This window comes from Plectropomus leopardus, chromosome 6 (assembly GCF_026936395.1).
Source record: "Plectropomus leopardus strain MGB_pleo_1.0 chromosome 6, ASM2693639v1, whole genome shotgun sequence".
Lineage (NCBI taxonomy): Eukaryota > Metazoa > Chordata > Actinopteri > Perciformes > Serranidae > Plectropomus > Plectropomus leopardus.
This window is the reverse complement of record NC_142181.1, coordinates 14,291,410-14,308,276: the sequence shown is the minus strand read 5'-3', so window position 1 is coordinate 14,308,276 and position 16,867 is coordinate 14,291,410. Positions and strand designations below refer to the sequence as shown.

At 40.5% G+C, this 16,867-nt stretch overlaps 1 protein-coding gene across 2 annotated transcripts in view; it reads right to left on the bottom strand.

Moving 5' to 3' along the window:
* hip1 (huntingtin interacting protein 1) overlaps window positions 1-16,867 on the bottom strand; it is a 64,135-nt gene that overhangs the window by 10,391 nt on the left and 36,877 nt on the right. For both annotated transcript variants that reach the window (XM_042486192.2, XM_088078834.1), the window contains exons 7-23: window positions 15,419-15,480; window positions 14,062-14,202; window positions 12,066-12,123; window positions 11,822-11,897; window positions 10,166-10,309; window positions 9,471-9,568; window positions 9,073-9,145; window positions 8,774-8,957; window positions 7,607-7,695; window positions 7,276-7,392; window positions 6,818-6,919; window positions 3,472-3,666; window positions 3,137-3,284; window positions 2,944-3,030; window positions 2,572-2,679; window positions 302-438; window positions 23-133 (exon numbers count right to left, since the gene is read on the bottom strand). In XM_042486192.2, the coding sequence (XP_042342126.2) occupies window positions 23-133; window positions 302-438; window positions 2,572-2,679; window positions 2,944-3,030; window positions 3,137-3,284; window positions 3,472-3,666; window positions 6,818-6,919; window positions 7,276-7,392; window positions 7,607-7,695; window positions 8,774-8,957; window positions 9,073-9,145; window positions 9,471-9,568; window positions 10,166-10,309; window positions 11,822-11,897; window positions 12,066-12,123; window positions 14,062-14,202; window positions 15,419-15,480 (1,930 nt within the window). The remainder of the gene's footprint in view (window positions 1-22; window positions 134-301; window positions 439-2,571; window positions 2,680-2,943; window positions 3,031-3,136; window positions 3,285-3,471; window positions 3,667-6,817; window positions 6,920-7,275; window positions 7,393-7,606; window positions 7,696-8,773; window positions 8,958-9,072; window positions 9,146-9,470; window positions 9,569-10,165; window positions 10,310-11,821; window positions 11,898-12,065; window positions 12,124-14,061; window positions 14,203-15,418; window positions 15,481-16,867) is intronic.

Sequence of the window (16,867 nt, the reverse complement as noted above, 5' to 3'; positions counted from 1 at the left end):
AACACACACACACTTCACGTACCTCTATCCTGGCAGCTGCCGACTCCACAGCAGCGGAAGTGGCAGCCATTTCCTGCTCCACTAGATCTCCCAGCTCCCCCTGCTCCATCTCCAAACCCCGAGGACGAAGTTTCTGAACACGAGAGACTGAAGTCAGCATCAAAGCAAACACATGGTAAAAGTGACCCTTTATCACAGTTTAGATTCAGTTAATCTCATTCCTGTTTTCGCCCTGGGGACGCTTTGACCCATTTTCAGCTCACAGAGTGCAAACATGAGCATGCATGTATGAAGTACGAACCTCTGCGGTGGCAAAGATGGCCTCCAGAGTCGCTTTCAGCTTGCCGCTGTCAGCTGCAGCCAGGCTGTCCTGCTGCTTCATCTGGCCCAGCAAAGCCAGAGCTTCGGCCCCGCACGCCTTCACACTCTCTGACAGAGCTGACAGGGACACAGACAAGGACAAAGACGATGCATGTCATTAAAATACATAAATGTACACACAGAACAGGGGGTGTACTACGAAGAGAGATTAGTACCTTAGTGACGTATGTGAGACTAAAGCCAGGGTTTGCTGTACTACAAAGGTGGCTCTCTTTTGACCTGGCTGGATCACCATGGTAACTTATGTGTCAAACTTAACCCAGTCGAGAGCAGGTTATGCTCTGAGTGTCAGCTTGAAATCAGCTGAAAAGCATCTTTCACAGCTTCTTTGAGGAGCGTTACTCGATAATCAGTGTCAGCGTATGAACTGAAAATATTACAAATACACTTCATACGACTTGTTGAGCCGTAATGTTACATAAATGCAAAACCATGCAGTTACAATATCGCTATCTGCATTGCAATTTTTTTTTCCTCAGGAGCCTGCAGTTTATAAGTGATGCAGAAATCTGAGACAGAATATCGTTTACTTTCTTCATGTGTTTGTGGCTCACACTGAACGACTGAATGTGTCTGTGGTGCTTGCTGGTTAATTTCTCCACAGTGGCTCTAAAATAAGCTTCAATAAAACCACAGATCATATTTTACATTAACATGTCACTATATATTTTTAATCAGGATGATGCTGATTTCACATAAATACAGTTAACACTTCTTATGTTTAGGATATTAGGTTTTCACACTTATTATATTACAACTGATAGATTAGTCTAGTGATATTTATCACAGATATTATTCAGTCTGTAAAATTAATTTTACTTTGATTTCTCTAAAAACTAAAGTGATTCATACGTCTCTGTCATTATGGGACGGTGTCAAACCTATATAGGCCCACAGTTAATTATAATGTTCAAATCTGCTGCATCAAGTTTAAAGTTTAAGAGCTGCAGAATGAGCAGCTGACAGATTAGAAACAACCGAGTGATAAAACAGCCTAAACAGATCGCCTATATTAACTTGTGCATTTATTATAAGTCATTTTCTGTCAGCTCTCGCCTTTTTTGAAGCAACGGTATTACTCTGTGCTGTTATACATTTTAATATTCTTCAAAGGCCGAGATAAGCGGCACGCCATTGATCATTTATAAGTGTCAAATGACGCGTTCAGACTCGTTTTTTGTGAACACGCACAGAGTCTGAAGCAGGAAGCCTGAGTTAAGAAAGAAAGTTGATAACCACCTTCGTGGTACCCTGTTAGCTCTGAGCGAGGCTGCAGGGTTTGTCGAGCCAGCCTGGCTCTGTTCAGACCACCCAAAAGCTGCTTTCCTGATAGATATCATTTATAAATGCACTTTTGAGTGTTGATACTAACATATACAATGCTGTGAAATCATCAACTTTATGCCGTATGATGTCGTGTGTAAACTGTGATGTGTATCTGTGCCACTAGTGGATGCAGCTGCAGTGTTAATTATACTGTCGTCCCCTCAGGCAGAGTGTCAACCAACAGCTGAAACAGCCGCTACGATGGGAGGAAGACGGCAACCAACTACCTCTGCAGCAGCTGTTGGCCTGTTTTTTTAGATGGATGTTGAACTGCCGGCTGATATGCATCAAACTGTACACAAGCTTTCAAACGCTGCATGCAAATGTTTTATTAAAGTTTGGACAAATACAGAATCTATTGGTTTTTAAAGACACAATTACAGGATCTGCTTCAGTTTGACCCAGTTTCAAGTTTTCATTTTGTTTTTGTTGCCATTATAAGACTGCTGGCCAGCTCTATTATATTTAGGCATGTTAAGACAAGCCAAGACTGCTGATGTCTCCCAGGAGGGCAAAATCCTGATAACATTACAGCTGAATGAAGTCAGTAACAAGTTTTGGCTGAAAGACGTGACTTTGTAATCGCAAGACGTTCCCATATACAGACTGATGCAAGGTGTTAGCACAAGATTATTGTCATAACATTAATGTATATCCCAGCAATTTATAGAGACAATAGTTTGAACTTGATCTGCCCAACCTTACTGTACACATGTAACGGATGAGGAACAGCTTACAGACATGACAGAACATGTACGTGTCTGGGCCGACTGACTCGTTCACAGATTATAATCAGGAGAGAAGTGGAGACTACAGTCTAATTTTCTCTCTCTCTTTCTCCTTCACACACAAACACACTCTTACCATCAGCTTGCTCCACAGGCACCATGTGGGAGGTGGCACTACCTTGTACGATGGTGTCTCCCACAAGGTGGCCACACTGGGTCACCACTCGCACCAGCTCAGATACACCTACACCAACAAATAATGTGACATCTTTAGGACATCAAGACCTCTCAGCACTCACATGCATTAGTCAAAATGTACACATATAAGACTGTAGCCCCTCCCCTTCCACTGTTTTATTATTATCTATTGCTGGATCATTTTTCTATCTGTGTGAATGAGGTGCTTCAGTTTAGCTGCCTGTGTGTTTCTGTCTTTTCTCCTTTCCAGGTTCCATCTTTACTACATAACTGTACATGTAATTCATCCTTTGCAAAGCTAAAGTCTCACCTGTGTTGTCAGCCAGGAAGGCCTCTCTGGCAGACTGGAGCCGGTCCATACAGTCTAAAGCAGCCTGACATCTGGATGCTAGGTAGTCTGCAGAGATTTAAAAAAAAAAAAGAAGAGGCATAGAAGCTAAGACTTAAACATGTGAGTTTGCACAGAAGTATTAATACTTATATTGAATGACAGCAGGTCTGACCTGCGGAGCTGGTGCAGCTGATGTGCGCTGGGTCGTCGATCTGAGCCAGTGAGTCCTGAATGATCTTCTCTGCCTCCTCCACAGCTCCCTGCAGACTAGACCAGCGGGCTGCGACCAGCTGGCTCTCCAGCGCCTGCTCCCTGCTCTCCTTTGGACGCAAACACACACAGACACACAGTTGAAATTATCACACCACCCTTTATTAGAAAACGCCAGAGGGTCTGAATGCTAAAATTAAGGTTTCTTCATGGCTCCCTGAAACATCTGTTTGATTTATTACATCTAATCAAAAAAGTTAATTCAGAAAGACAATAGAGACAATGACTTGTCGCCACCTTCTCATTGAGCTGATTCTGCAGGGCTTCTGCCGTCTTCACCCCACTCTCCCTCTCAGTCGCCAGCGAACTCTGGACTTGCTCAAGCTCCTCCCCCTGGGCAGCCAGCTCCGCCTCCACCTTCGACAAGGACTGCACCAGCTCCGCCTTCTCAGACTCCAGGGTGACCAGCTGGGTGCTGAGCGCCTCACTCGACTGCGTGGAAGAAATAAAAGATGGAGGGAAAAAAGAGGATGATTTCGAGGCACACTGAATTGACGGGAAGACATGGTTAAGATAATACATAGCTGTCATGACATCTCAGGATGTGGTATGATGAGAGTGCTTTGACCTCACAATAAAACAAAAAAAAAACTTTTTATCTTCAGGCACTGATTATATAGAGTATTGCTTCCATTTAAGTCTGTGAAGAGGCGGAGAGTCTCCAGAGAGGTTTTGAGGTCAAGGCTACAACCAAATGAAGACTGGGAATCTGCGGTTGTGCAACTCGGCAATGCAATGCAACAATCATAAACTATGACAACAGAGTTAAGAGTTACATCAGATCCTGTTTGTGAAATCACATTTTTGTGGACCAAAAAGTAGCTAAATAGTGAGGTGAGCGCATGAAAATGTTCTGCAGGTAAGAAAACAGGTGTGAGACTTACAGCCTGAATCCAAGCAGGTCCAACAGAAAGCGAGAAATGTTGAGAGATGAAGCAGAAACAGAATTAAGAAAGCAAGTGAGAGCTGGAAGCATGTGACAAGAGCGATAAAACGTGGGCTGTGTGTGAAAAGAACTGTGGAGATTAGAGAGATGGAGGAGGAGGAGGAGGAGGAGGAGGAAGACAGAGAGTGACAGAGTAGATAAGTAGCGGCTACAAAAGTGGGACGTCAGGAGTGGGAGGCTGAGAGGTACGCTGCATGTGCACAAAAACATCTGGATTTGGGGGCTGAGGGAGTCATGAGCAATCAGTGGGGTTGTGAGGGTTAATAGCTTGAATCCAAAGCTCATTGAACTGACACTCCCCTTATAGTCCTCTTTTAAATATTCCTGCAGACAAATCTTTGCCATCATGAGTACACTGAAGCAAGGAACCATGCATTTACACGGGAAGTTGTTTGGACAAAATGTTTCTGCTTCTGTGTTTTCTGTCTGGTCTCTTTTTTTAATGAGTCACCTGTTAAAAACATCAACTTCTGTGCAGCTGTGCAGAGATGACAAACACAGACCAAGAGAGGTTCAAAAGGAAGAGTTACGGGATAAAAACTGTCGGGCCATTTGAATGGTTTCTCCACAGTGAACAACGTCAAAGAAATGCATTAGCATATCAATTCTGTCAGAAACTGGATGTATTTGAGATTCTGCAGTGGGGAGGACAGTTGGTGACTAAGAGGGGAGATGACACAACAAATGACAAAAAAACAGAAATGTAGGAAGTGGCAGATATCTTGTAGATTAAAGACCTGAATTATAAAAGCAACACACATTGGTAAATTATGTGTGATAGATTATGGTGGAGCATTTTACTTTGGACCAGAAAATCATTCACAGAAGCTAAAGAGTGGTCGGACATCGCAGTCTGGATCTGCTCTCACCACTTACAGTCAGGACTTAAGCCACATTCACACTGATTTCTTCTGATTTAAAACACAATGAAAACAATCTGCGTACACAAGAGCCTTTTAGATTAATTTCAGAAATAATCTCTCTCCATACTATCACGCCTGAAAACACATATAACATGGCCACTCATGTACACTCGCCATGCAGGTACCATTGTAAACAGAGAGCAGATGGTCTGTTCTGTGGTTGGTTGTTTATTTGCCGAAAATAGTACGGAAATGCCGAAAAGTAAAAGATTTCTTTGCTTGGAAAGATGACAAAGCGGAGGGTGACAAAGGTGGTAAAGACTGTTATTACAGAGCAAATATTTAAGCAGTGCTAGGAGCCTTATCCTTCGCCGGAGGAAGTCATGGCAACGGGAAAGGAGTGCCCACATGAGATGGATGAAATCCCAAAAGGTACATAGACCTACATTTAATGTTTTAGCGTGACACATCATGACTGATAACACCCAATCAGGAAGCTAACGTTCTTGTCTGAGTCACTGTTTCAAAAGTTTCCATTTTTTACTCGTTCAGACTAAGGGTCCCCTGCACGCCAAGCTGACGGTCGGCCGTCGGTCAATGTCGGGCTGATGGTGAGCGTCTGTCTCCCTAGTTTTAGCAGTGTGTCACTGTTTAGTCGGCCCTTGTTGGCTTTTTTTCTGCCGATTCAGCACACTACATCAGCTCTGGAGAAGGTGGAGACCGTTGGTGAATGAAATCACTCTGACTGGCCGTTCAGCTCAGTACACAAGAAGAGAAAAGTAAAAAAAGGGAAGAACAAAGAGGGCGTAAGTCCAGAGGAAGTGAGATTGAAACAAATTTGATGTATCAGGTAAGATTGTTTTTTTGCCACTTCGCTCCTGAACAGAAAATGTTTCTTAACCGTTTGTGTTACTGTTCACTAAAGCACAGAACATATAATTTGTTTTTATCAGCATTGGTTTGTGTTGTTAAAATGATAAACGAATAACTGGCATCTTGAATCTTTCTCGGATGAATAAAGACTTTAGCTACCTGCCTCTATTGAGAGTTATTTCCTTCCACTCGGGCGAGGAACCAACATGTTAACTGGCCGTTGGCTGTAGTCTTTGCAGTTCAAGTGCAACTTTTTGGCCAAGACACAGCTGGTATAAGAGAATGCAACAGTCGGCTTTCATCTCCACTAGGTTTTTGATGTTGGTTTGGTTTGTCTGGGACTTAAAATGCAGCCTCGGACTTTTCAAACTTAAACAGGGTCAGCGCCTTTTTTGAAAGATTTCCATTTCAGTGGTTCCAAAACGCTGGAATAATGTGGACACTACACTACACTACACACTACAAAAATGAAAAAAGTGTGCATGTAGTCTTAGTTTTCACATTGTGAACAGTCTGATCCGTCATACAGAATGGTATGAACTACAGCCTGCCTACTGCCAAACTTTCACAGACATGGGCACCAAAAATGTGACAAACACTACAAAAAAGGCGTGCAAGTGAGGTCATCACATAATTTATGACTAAAATAAGAGCGCATAACGCCAGCAGCCCATTTTTAGATTTTATCCAGACTGTGCTCGTTAGGATCAGCCAGGTCTGTTAGTCAGGGAGACAAATTTCATCTCATTAATCTTTCCACACTTTCTTGCAACAGCTGCTATTGTCTTTTTAAATTGGGACAGTTAGAGATGAGTTCAGTAACTTTTGACGGCAAATTTTGGAGACTGTTAGCAGATTGACACTGATCAGGAGAGACATAAGAGGCTGAGGGGAGGGAGACCTGTTGTGATGAGGCCATGGTGGTCTTCAGGGAGTCCAGCTCCGTCCTGCTGGACACCAGCTCTCTCTGGAGCTCCTGAAGCTGCTCCAGCTGGTCCCTCTCCTGAGGAAGAGAGGTCAAAATCTCACTTCAGACACCTCAGTTTGTCAGTGTTAACAATTTTGAACACCTGTGACAAAAAAAACTTTAAATCAAAAGTGAAATTTAAGTTTATGGTCCACTCTACCAAACTCAAAAATACAATTCTCAAAGCAGCTTCTTTTGTTTGGGTCATTTTCTCAACAAATAATTTCACTGTGGGGCACAAAAAATCCAATCTTTGCCTCATTGTTTTCCTAATGCGCCCGACAGTAGCGAGCTTTACTGTTGGACCAGGAGAAAATTATCTGGCTGCAAAATACAGAGTTGAACTTGCTGCATGTGTTTGGCAGCAATAACAGAATTCATCTCCTCCTCACCTGTCTGTCTGCAACCTCCTGAGCAGCCTTCACCTTCTCCTGCATCTCTCTCCTCACCGCCTCCACTTCATCCTGCGCTGCTCGAGCCACCGTCATCTGCCGGGTCACCTCTGCGTTCTGCACACACAGACAGACAGGACATGGGACGCAGTTGCAGACACGCAGAGAACACACCAAAATAACCAGGACAGAGGCTGGATCTTCAGCTTGGGGGATATTATAAAGGACAGCAAGAGGACCAACTTAATTTAACTTAGAAGCTTTTTTTAGGAGGGGAAAAAGGACACAGAGAAGGATTTGATTGAACGTAAAGAAACTGAGACTTTCTCACCTTCCTCAGCAAATCTGCGTGACTCTGAACCAGCTCTGAGTACTTCTCCTTTAGTTTGGTGTAGCGCTGCTCATTGGCCTGAGCTTTTTCTGGTTAGAAACACACAACAGAGAGAGACAGACATACACAGTCATCAGCAGACACAATAACTGAAGAAAACCTCAGATACATTTTTTGCTGCAACAAAAGCTACTTTACTTAGTAATTTTCAGTTTGTCACGTTACAACATCAAGCTAACTCCTTTCTTTCACTTTGACTTACTGTTTGAGAGATTAAAGAGCCAACTGTTTACAAATGAATCCCCAATTTTATATTTTTTCTGGTCTTATATTTAGCAGTGTATAAGAGAATTTCTTTAATACTACTTTCCTTAATACTTTTAAATATCTGCAGTCAACATTTCAAAGTTAAATCATCGACACAAACAGAAGAAGCAAAAAAAATTAAGGTGCTAAAACAAAATATAAAATGCCTTTCTGCACAAAAGTAGGACACAGCGTGCTGTAGGATACACTCCTTATCCTAAATTTGTAAACTGCTTTTAGAGTTTGTTGGAAGTTCATTTAGAGTAACAGCCAAATGAGTGGGATTTGTCAGACTAAACAAAAACTAAACGAGGGCAAGAAATCTTCAAAAATTAAAAAATATTTTGATCAGGGTTCCTTAAGGCAAGACGTTGCCCAAATATTTATTGTAAAATAAAACATGACTTTTTTGGTGATGTTTGTGCTTGAGGAATTTGGCAAATTTTATGTATTTAAAAAAAATAACAATCATAAAAAAATAAAAGATGTTACCAACTTTTAAATTTTACAGTGTAATGTCAATGTAATGTGCCCCATGTGGGGCCCGGGCTCGAGTCCGGCCTGTGGCCCTGTGCTGCGTGTCATTACCCCTTCTCTCTCCCACCTTTCCTGTCTCTCTCACACTGTCCTATAAATAAAGGGAAAATGCCCCCCAAAAAAGTTATTTTTTTTTTTTAACATCTGAGCATTTTAAAGACTTTTTAAAGATTTATTTAAGACATTTTAATACCAATTAAGGAATTTTTTTTAGATCAATGAATTCAATGCCTTTTAAGACTTTTAAGGATCCATGGGAACCCTGTTTAATATCTTTCTAAATCATATCTATAAACCAATAATAATGTCACAAAGACGTCTTACTCTCGATCTCCGTCAGGCTCCGTTGCTCCTTTTCCGTGTCCTCTCTGACCCTCCGCAGGTCGTCCAGCTCTGCCTTCAGGAACTCGCTCTCCCCTGCAGCCTGCAGCCTCAGGTGGCTCTGCTCGGCAAGCTCCGCCTCCAGCTCACTGACACGCCCCCTCAGCGCCTGACACAAGCGACCACTCTAATGAGGGACAGAGAGACAGAGTGGGAAGGAAATAAATTAAGTCTTGTTCCTGGGGATCCTATAAAATTAGATTTCGGCAGCCCCTAATGAAAAGTGAGCTGCTCCATTTTACCTCCAATCTGAAAGACTCCAGTTCTTCTTTAAGAGCCTGGATTTCCCTCGTCAGCTGTTCAATCAGACGGTCTCTGGTGGGTACAGACAAAATATTAAAAAAACACCCCAAAAACAGGAGGTAAATAAACTAAGGTAAAACTAGGTCAAAATAAAATCTGGTTTGATTTTGGTCTGGAGTTTTGTACGCATCCCATTATAGGCCTCCGTCAAATTTTACCCAATCAAACCAAAGATCCATATCTGTGCTGTGATGTTTGTGATCATTCTAGTCACATGATGTGACGACAAAGTTTTTCTGAGCAAAAATAATTTATCTTCTTGACAATTCTTAAAAGATACTCTGACAGTTGTGACCGTGCAGACACACAAATCTAATGTGATGCATTCAGGCCTCACTTGTCGTCCTTCCGCATGCCGTTTTGACTGTTGAAGTTGAAGGGGTCGATAGCAGCCGAGGTGCCAAACAGGTCGTCAAACTTGGTCTCCAAAGCAGCCTGTGTGTTTAAAACAAGCAGGTGTAACAGAAAAATCTCATAAAATCCCCTAAAAACTCAAATTACATTGGCACTGTTTTATTATTGACTTTGACTAAACTGGGCTTCCTTGTCTATTCTTACTAAACATAGTTAGAAATAATATGAAACACAATCGATACCATTTTGAGTTTGTAGATACAATCAACCTCAAAAGTTTCATGTCCTCTAATGTAATTATTAGGAGTCAGCATTAAACGCCCACATCTGCTCATTCACTGTCAATTATCCAGGTGTTTTACAGCTGGATTGTGGTTAAAAAATGCCATTATTACACAATAATTTTCAATGTTTGTGGAATATAAACCAGATGTTTAGTGTTGTCTCATCAAGAATCTGAAAAATCTGTGGTTTCACAGGGGAGTCTCTTCATGTCTTCTCTGCTGGCAGGTTATCTTCCTGCTTTATCTCCCTCACTTTACCTCTTTTCATCTGCTCCCCCTCGATGACTCACAGACACAACATCCTTAAATATTTGATTGCTGATTACAAGTGCACCATATAACATCTACAAAACAGATGACTGCATTTAAGAAGGTTCTTGTCTTGTTTAGTTACCGGCAGCACGGGGACGTCTGTGTCCACCAGGTCGTCTGTCTCCACCACGTGCTCCGACTCAGGGGATGACGACTCTGCGGGGATCACGACCACGGGGCTGATGTGCTCCGACAGAGCTGACGCACGCAGGAAGTTAGGAGGGTTCTGCAAGAATCGCAAAGCATTTTTTAAAAAAAATTAAATCACTGGAAACAGATGCGATTTCTCTTTGGATGCAAGGAAAAAAGTGGTTGAAGTGACACTTTTATCGGTCATTTTTTATGAGGATATTTTCTATGTGCGTGCAAATTCATCTTCCATGAAAATGTTAGATTCAGAGCACCATGCTGCACTGCTGCATTTGCAGTTTGTATGAGAAAGTTGGTTTGTCTTCTGTATATAATCTCAGAATAAAACACTGGTGCATTTTTCTTTCTGAGGCCATATAACATGAACTGCCTCATTATTTATCTTCTCTGTGACCTCTAAAACTATCAGTAGCTGATACCTTCTGCCATGTGGATAACTTATATATGTCTTTCTTGCTTTTAAAGTTTTTGTTCCATCATCTTGGAGTCAGCTCTGGAGTCACTTTAAATTTGATTATTTTAGCATTAAAAATTATAAAAAACAGATTAGATTAAGGAATATCTGACAACTGAACGCACATTTCCAGTTACTGAAGGCTGCAAATTCAATTGCTTGTTGTAATTTGTCTATTTTTATGCTGTTTGTTATAATCTTTTGTTTTTTTGTTAAAGTTTATTCTTTTTCTTAAAACTGTAGTTATACTTTTATAATAATATTTTACAGAAAATACAAACCTCTACACACATATACAGTACATATATCTACATATAAAGAATAATAATAGTAATAATGTGTAGAAAAAATAAATTAAGAAAAAGCAGAAAAGGGGGAGGGGATAAAAAAATTATAAAAAATGAGAGATACATTTTTATTTTTTTTAATTATTTTTAATTTATATTATTATTATTATTATTTTATTATTATTAAAGGGTGGATGTAGCTAGATGTGTCCCACAATGTCTTTACACCCTGAAAATCTGAGCTTTGTTGCAAATTTAAACAAAAAAATGTGCATTTCTCCCATTGAAATCTAGATTACATCAATATCTAGTGCTTCAACTCAACACTTTCACTCAGGTTAATTCATCTGTTTCTCCATGAAATGGATTTAGACATTTGTCTTGTGTCACGGTTTTAGCATCATTGCAACTTGTCAGAGCTTAACAAGACGCAACAATAAAGTTAAAGGAAGAAAAGCAAACTTTACTGGCTTCAACTTTCCATAAAATGAAGAGCAAGTGCAGCTATGATAATGTGCAGGGCATGTTTTTGTTCCCTCATGTTAGTATCACATATGAGTTACACCGTCAAATAGATATGAGCAAATTTAGGACAGAGTGTGAGTAAAGTACATGTTTTGAAGACATGTCTTTTCTCATATGTATTTATGTCATGTGTGGCGGTGTGAATGTGCTGTAGCACGTCAGTCAAACGAGGGGAAAGAAGTTGATATGAAAATGTGAATAATCTTAGAGTCAATAAACAACTAGTGTATGAAGATAAACAATCAAAAGGCAGATCCTGAAACAGCCGACAGGTGAAATTGAGGTTTAGGTGTGGTAAGCGTTAGTGAGGGGCAGTCCTCACCTCAGGCAACTGTGGGATCTGAATCAGCCTCTTGAAATACTGCAAGTTACTGGAGCGATAGAACAGACTTTTTAACCTGAAACAGAGAAATCAGGACAGACAGAAAATCAGAGAGAGAAGGAGTCAGACACTGTAAATTCATTCAACACGGTACTAAGAGCTCGGTCCTCGGGGTCACATTCAGTCAGAAAGTAGAGTGAAAGCATGACCGGCTGATTTCTGCGAGTGCAAGTGAACTTCATACTTCTTAAATTGTTCCTGGAAGCGATCTCTGTGGCCCTGGAGAGTGTCTGCTGGAAGGCCTGCAAGCACACACAAAACACAAATATGTCAACGCCAGGACACCACAACTGTTCAGGTAAGAGATGGGAGGTGAAAGACTAAATCTCCAAAACATCTTTTCAGAAAGTGAAAGGCTTGTTGAAACTGAATTGCATGCATTTTTAAGTTTGTACAGTGGAGCTGCTTTGGAAGGTTTCAGGAGTCTAAAGGTCGGAAAATCCTTTAACTCAGAGGAGAGCGTGTCATCTTTGAATCTTCAAAGAAAAGTTTCAGGATTTTTTAGTATTTACACACTTTATTTCTGTTTTGTAGGACATTTAAGAGCTAAAGGTGAAGCTGGAAACTCAACAGCTCCAATCCAATGCTTCTGAAATATGAAACTGGAATTTCCTAAAATAAAATACAACTAAGTACACTCAGGCTAAAGTAGATATAATATTTTCTTTAATATTAACATCAGCATGGCTTGCCAATTTACTGAGTTTTTTTTTAATTACTTTATTGGCATATCGGTTTTTACTTCTGTCACTGACGACTTGGCATCCAAAGCTGTATTAACGTTTTCTATAGTAATTATTTCATGTCCCATAATACAACAACTGACTGAAGTTGCAACGATAAGTTGATAGAAAAACAAAACAACCAGCAACTATTCTGGTAAACAATTAGATAAATCATATCTGTGATTATTTGAGCCAAAATGCCAAATCTTTGCTGGTTCTTGTTTTTATCAAATATGTTAGTAGACAACTTTGTTTGTCACATTAAAAGCTATTCAGAGACATCACTTAAGCATCTGGGAAGTAATAATGGCCATTTATGACAATTTTTTAACCTTTCATAAACAAAATGATTAATCATGAAAATAAATCAGCAAATAAATTGATAATTAAATTAATCTCTAGTTGCAGCTCTACAACAGACCCTGCAAAATTTCTCATGCTTTTGTCTGCAGATTTCTATAAGCAGCACCTGAAGCTCTGCAGTGTGAAATTGTGGTTTTACTCTCAAGTGACATTTTGTGAAACTTGTGCACAATGAAGCACATTTCCTTTTATTCATCTATTTAGGGACATTGATAACCTGACAAGTCGTACGAACATGCACCTCCCTCTTGAACAAGTGGCATTCAGCAACTGTAAATAAGCAATTCACAACAAGCTTGAGCTGTTAAGGGTTCAAAGTTTGGTGAACCTGATTGTAAAACTTGTACAAGCCAACTTAAAAAAAAAAACACCTAAAAGATTTGGGATGAAAACTGACTAAATTACTGATTAAGCTTTGTGATAATAACTTTTGAGGTTTGTACTCATATTTGCACCTTTTAACAAGATCATTTTAGCCTAAAAAACAGGGTCTGTAATTAGCACCTGCCAAATGTGGCTAAATTGTTCACAGTGGCATATAAAATTATCAGGTCATCCACTTTGGCAGAAAGGGAAAAGGCACAACACAAAGACACACTGCAACTAACAGTTACTTGACAAAGTTCACTAAATTCTTACCAATAAAAGATGTGCACACACATACTGTATTCATGTCCTAAATTTGCAGGGTAGGTTTTAGTTTATGAATAAAAATTGCAGCTCAAGACCCAAATAAAAAATGTCTTTCTTCCAAACATACACAGGAAGGCTCAAGTATGCACCTGCCTACTGCAGGTAGTCTCCCATTGCTGAAAAAGTAAAGCTTCTCCAAAATCCATGGTGTAATTTAAACACTGGAATTTACCAGTGGTAAAAAAAAAGTACTTAATTCTTTTATGTGTGTAACAATACTTTGTTTAAACTAACAAGTAGCAGACCTGCATTCAAAATCTTACTTAAGTAAAAGTACTTCAGTATTACCATCAATAACTTCAGAAATATTAAAAATCTTGATCAACATTGAGCAACTTTTACTGTTTCAACTGAGCCTGTAGTTGTGCAGTCTGACCAACAGAGGAGTGCATCACTCACAGGAGTGCAGCTTAAACAGCAGCTTGACGGTGTAGTCATACAGGTGGCTGCTGTCCAAGATGACTTGGATGAGCGGGGCCAGGCGACACTGACCCGCTGCCGTCACTGACACCGAACGTGACATGTCTAGAGAGCTGAACACTGCGGAGGGGAGAGAAAAACACACATCCGATCGATAAATGTGTTCACAAGATCAATATGCATCCACACGGAGTTGTGTGAAGCCACACATAAACACATCAGTGAATGTTAATGCAAACACAGTAGGACAGTTGTGCATGAATTTTTCATGAATCAATCAAGTTGAGCTGCTGTGCTCTCAGCAAATAAAATTAACAAAATAAAATGGCTGAAATCGACAAACGGCTCACTCTTGCTTTTTGGGAAAAAAAGGCAGGAAATGTGTTTAAAGTGGAGCAGCAACGTGAACACTAACAGGATTGTCTGACTCCCTCTCTGCCTCCATCATTACGCCCCTTTTCATTTCACCCTGCTCACACCACCTCGAAAGCCGGGAGAGCCTCTGTTCACTGCAGAGGTGTGGTTTCCTGTACAGCTAGAAAACACACACACACACACAAACCACACACACACACACACACACACACACACACACACACACACACACACACACACACACACACACACACACACACACACACACACACACACACACACACACACACACACACACACACACACACACACACACACACACACACACACACACACACACACACACACACACCTCAGGCCTGGCCTCTTTAACCCCGGATGACGTGATGTTGTTAAAATACACCAGACCAGAGGAGGAAGCTGACGAGGCCTCCGAGACTTGAGTGGGAGGTGACACAAACTCTAATGTATATTTTGTGGATTACAGTGTAGAAAACATCAAGTCATATAAGGAGAAGTTTGTTTTGAATAGATATATTGCAGGTTTTTCCATTTCTGGAGAAGATAATATTATCATAAGGACACAGAATACAAAGCATCATACATGGAAACAAGAATGTAATTTCCTCCTAGTCAGTTATGAATGGGAGCTTTCCCAGCATCCCCTCTGAGCTCCTGGTCACATCCCAGCCATCTATTTTTGGCCCCGTCCATACTTCAAGAGACATTAACCCGGGATGACTCATCCAGACAACAGCAGGGCTTCGGTCCAGTATGTAACTGTTGATAGCCGTCAGGGCGTCTATTTCTGTGCACCATGACGTACAGTACTGCTATCAGTCAGACTGCGTCTTCCTGTCTGTCAAAGTGTATCATCATTATGTGTGTGTGTGTGTATTACATCATGCTCCGGCTCAGATAAGCACAGCTGGTTGCGCAGAGTAAGACTAGAATAACTTACCACCCAGGAAGAGGTTGAGCTCACACTCCAGGTAGTCAAACATCTCCACTGTCAACTGGAAGCTATAAGAGGTCAGACGCAGACAGAGAGAGATGACCGCTGTTGTGTTTAAATCCAGATCAAAGAGTGTAAAATACAGCTTTCACACTGATGTCATTCCTCTGTCTCACTTTTTCACGCCACTGTTGCTTCAGATAAAAAGCACCAAAAATTCATTCTTCAGTTTTTGCAGGTGAGTGTTTTCCTGTTTTTCTCAAATTCCTTTATATTACCAGATCATTTTCCTTCCTGCATTCTGAGCGGCTGAGTCACGGTCAAAGCTGGAGAACTTACCAAAAATATTTCACAACTGTAACTGTAATCCAAAAACTCAGCGCTTCCAAAACACATTTATTTTCACTAAAACCTTACTATTTAAACAATTCGCCTGTGCAAGCACGTAATGTTCAAATGCTCTAATGTTCTAGACCTGCTCTAAATTAAAAGTGCCCTAAGAAAACTTTTGTTATGATTGAGTGTTATCTAAATACGAGGGCTGTCAGAATACTTTGCACTTAATCAACAGCAAATTGGGGGGGGTTCAGGTGAGAGAGAGACACCGTGTGCAACAGAGCATCAGCATCAGTGTGGGAGAGAGTCTGCTGCGACACTTAAGTTTGTAAAGTTAAAAAAAATTAAACAGTTATGCAGTGCAAACTAGTCTCTTAGATTTTGTTGTGAGTCTGAAATGATAAGTGTTTTTTTGGAAGATATCCACTCGGGATGAGCTGCAGGTGATCTCATGTGTTTGCTTTCTAACTACTCGCAACACAGAAATGGCTCAACTCAGTCAATAATCTGTTAATAACCGTTGGATAAAATGATCATTCCTGTCAGGAAGCAGGATTACAAATGCTGACATGGCATTAGTCCTCTGCAAAAATAAAAAAGAGAATATCCGGTGTGTTTTAATGACTAAGGTTTTAACAAAAATGCCCATGTTTGGGAAGTACTGAGCATATAACTGAATAAATAAGGCTTGGATTATAATACAGGAGGTGAGTTAGAGTTTGCACACAGATGTTTTGATATAGTTATAGCTGTTGTTAAATGTGGACCACATTTACTACAAATCATCAAGATTTTTCTCAGTTTTTGGATTCTTCGTTCACCATGGAGGCATGTGAGAAAAACAAAGTTTTCTTCATGAATTCTATGTAACACAGGATGAGTAAGTGATGTGTAAGGGGAAGTATTCCTTTAAAGAGGGTAACTGTAGCAGCACCGCAACTAAATTGCTCAGAGAGAGACTCAGAAAATGCAGAACCACTGCTGAAAACAACAAAACCTTTCCTTTCCTTTCCGTTTTCAAGGCCTTGTGTTTTTATGACAGTGTGAACAATAAGCTTTGATGAAAGAATTGGAAGTAATCATCAGATGAATTAAAATTCAAACTATGTTTGCCAATTA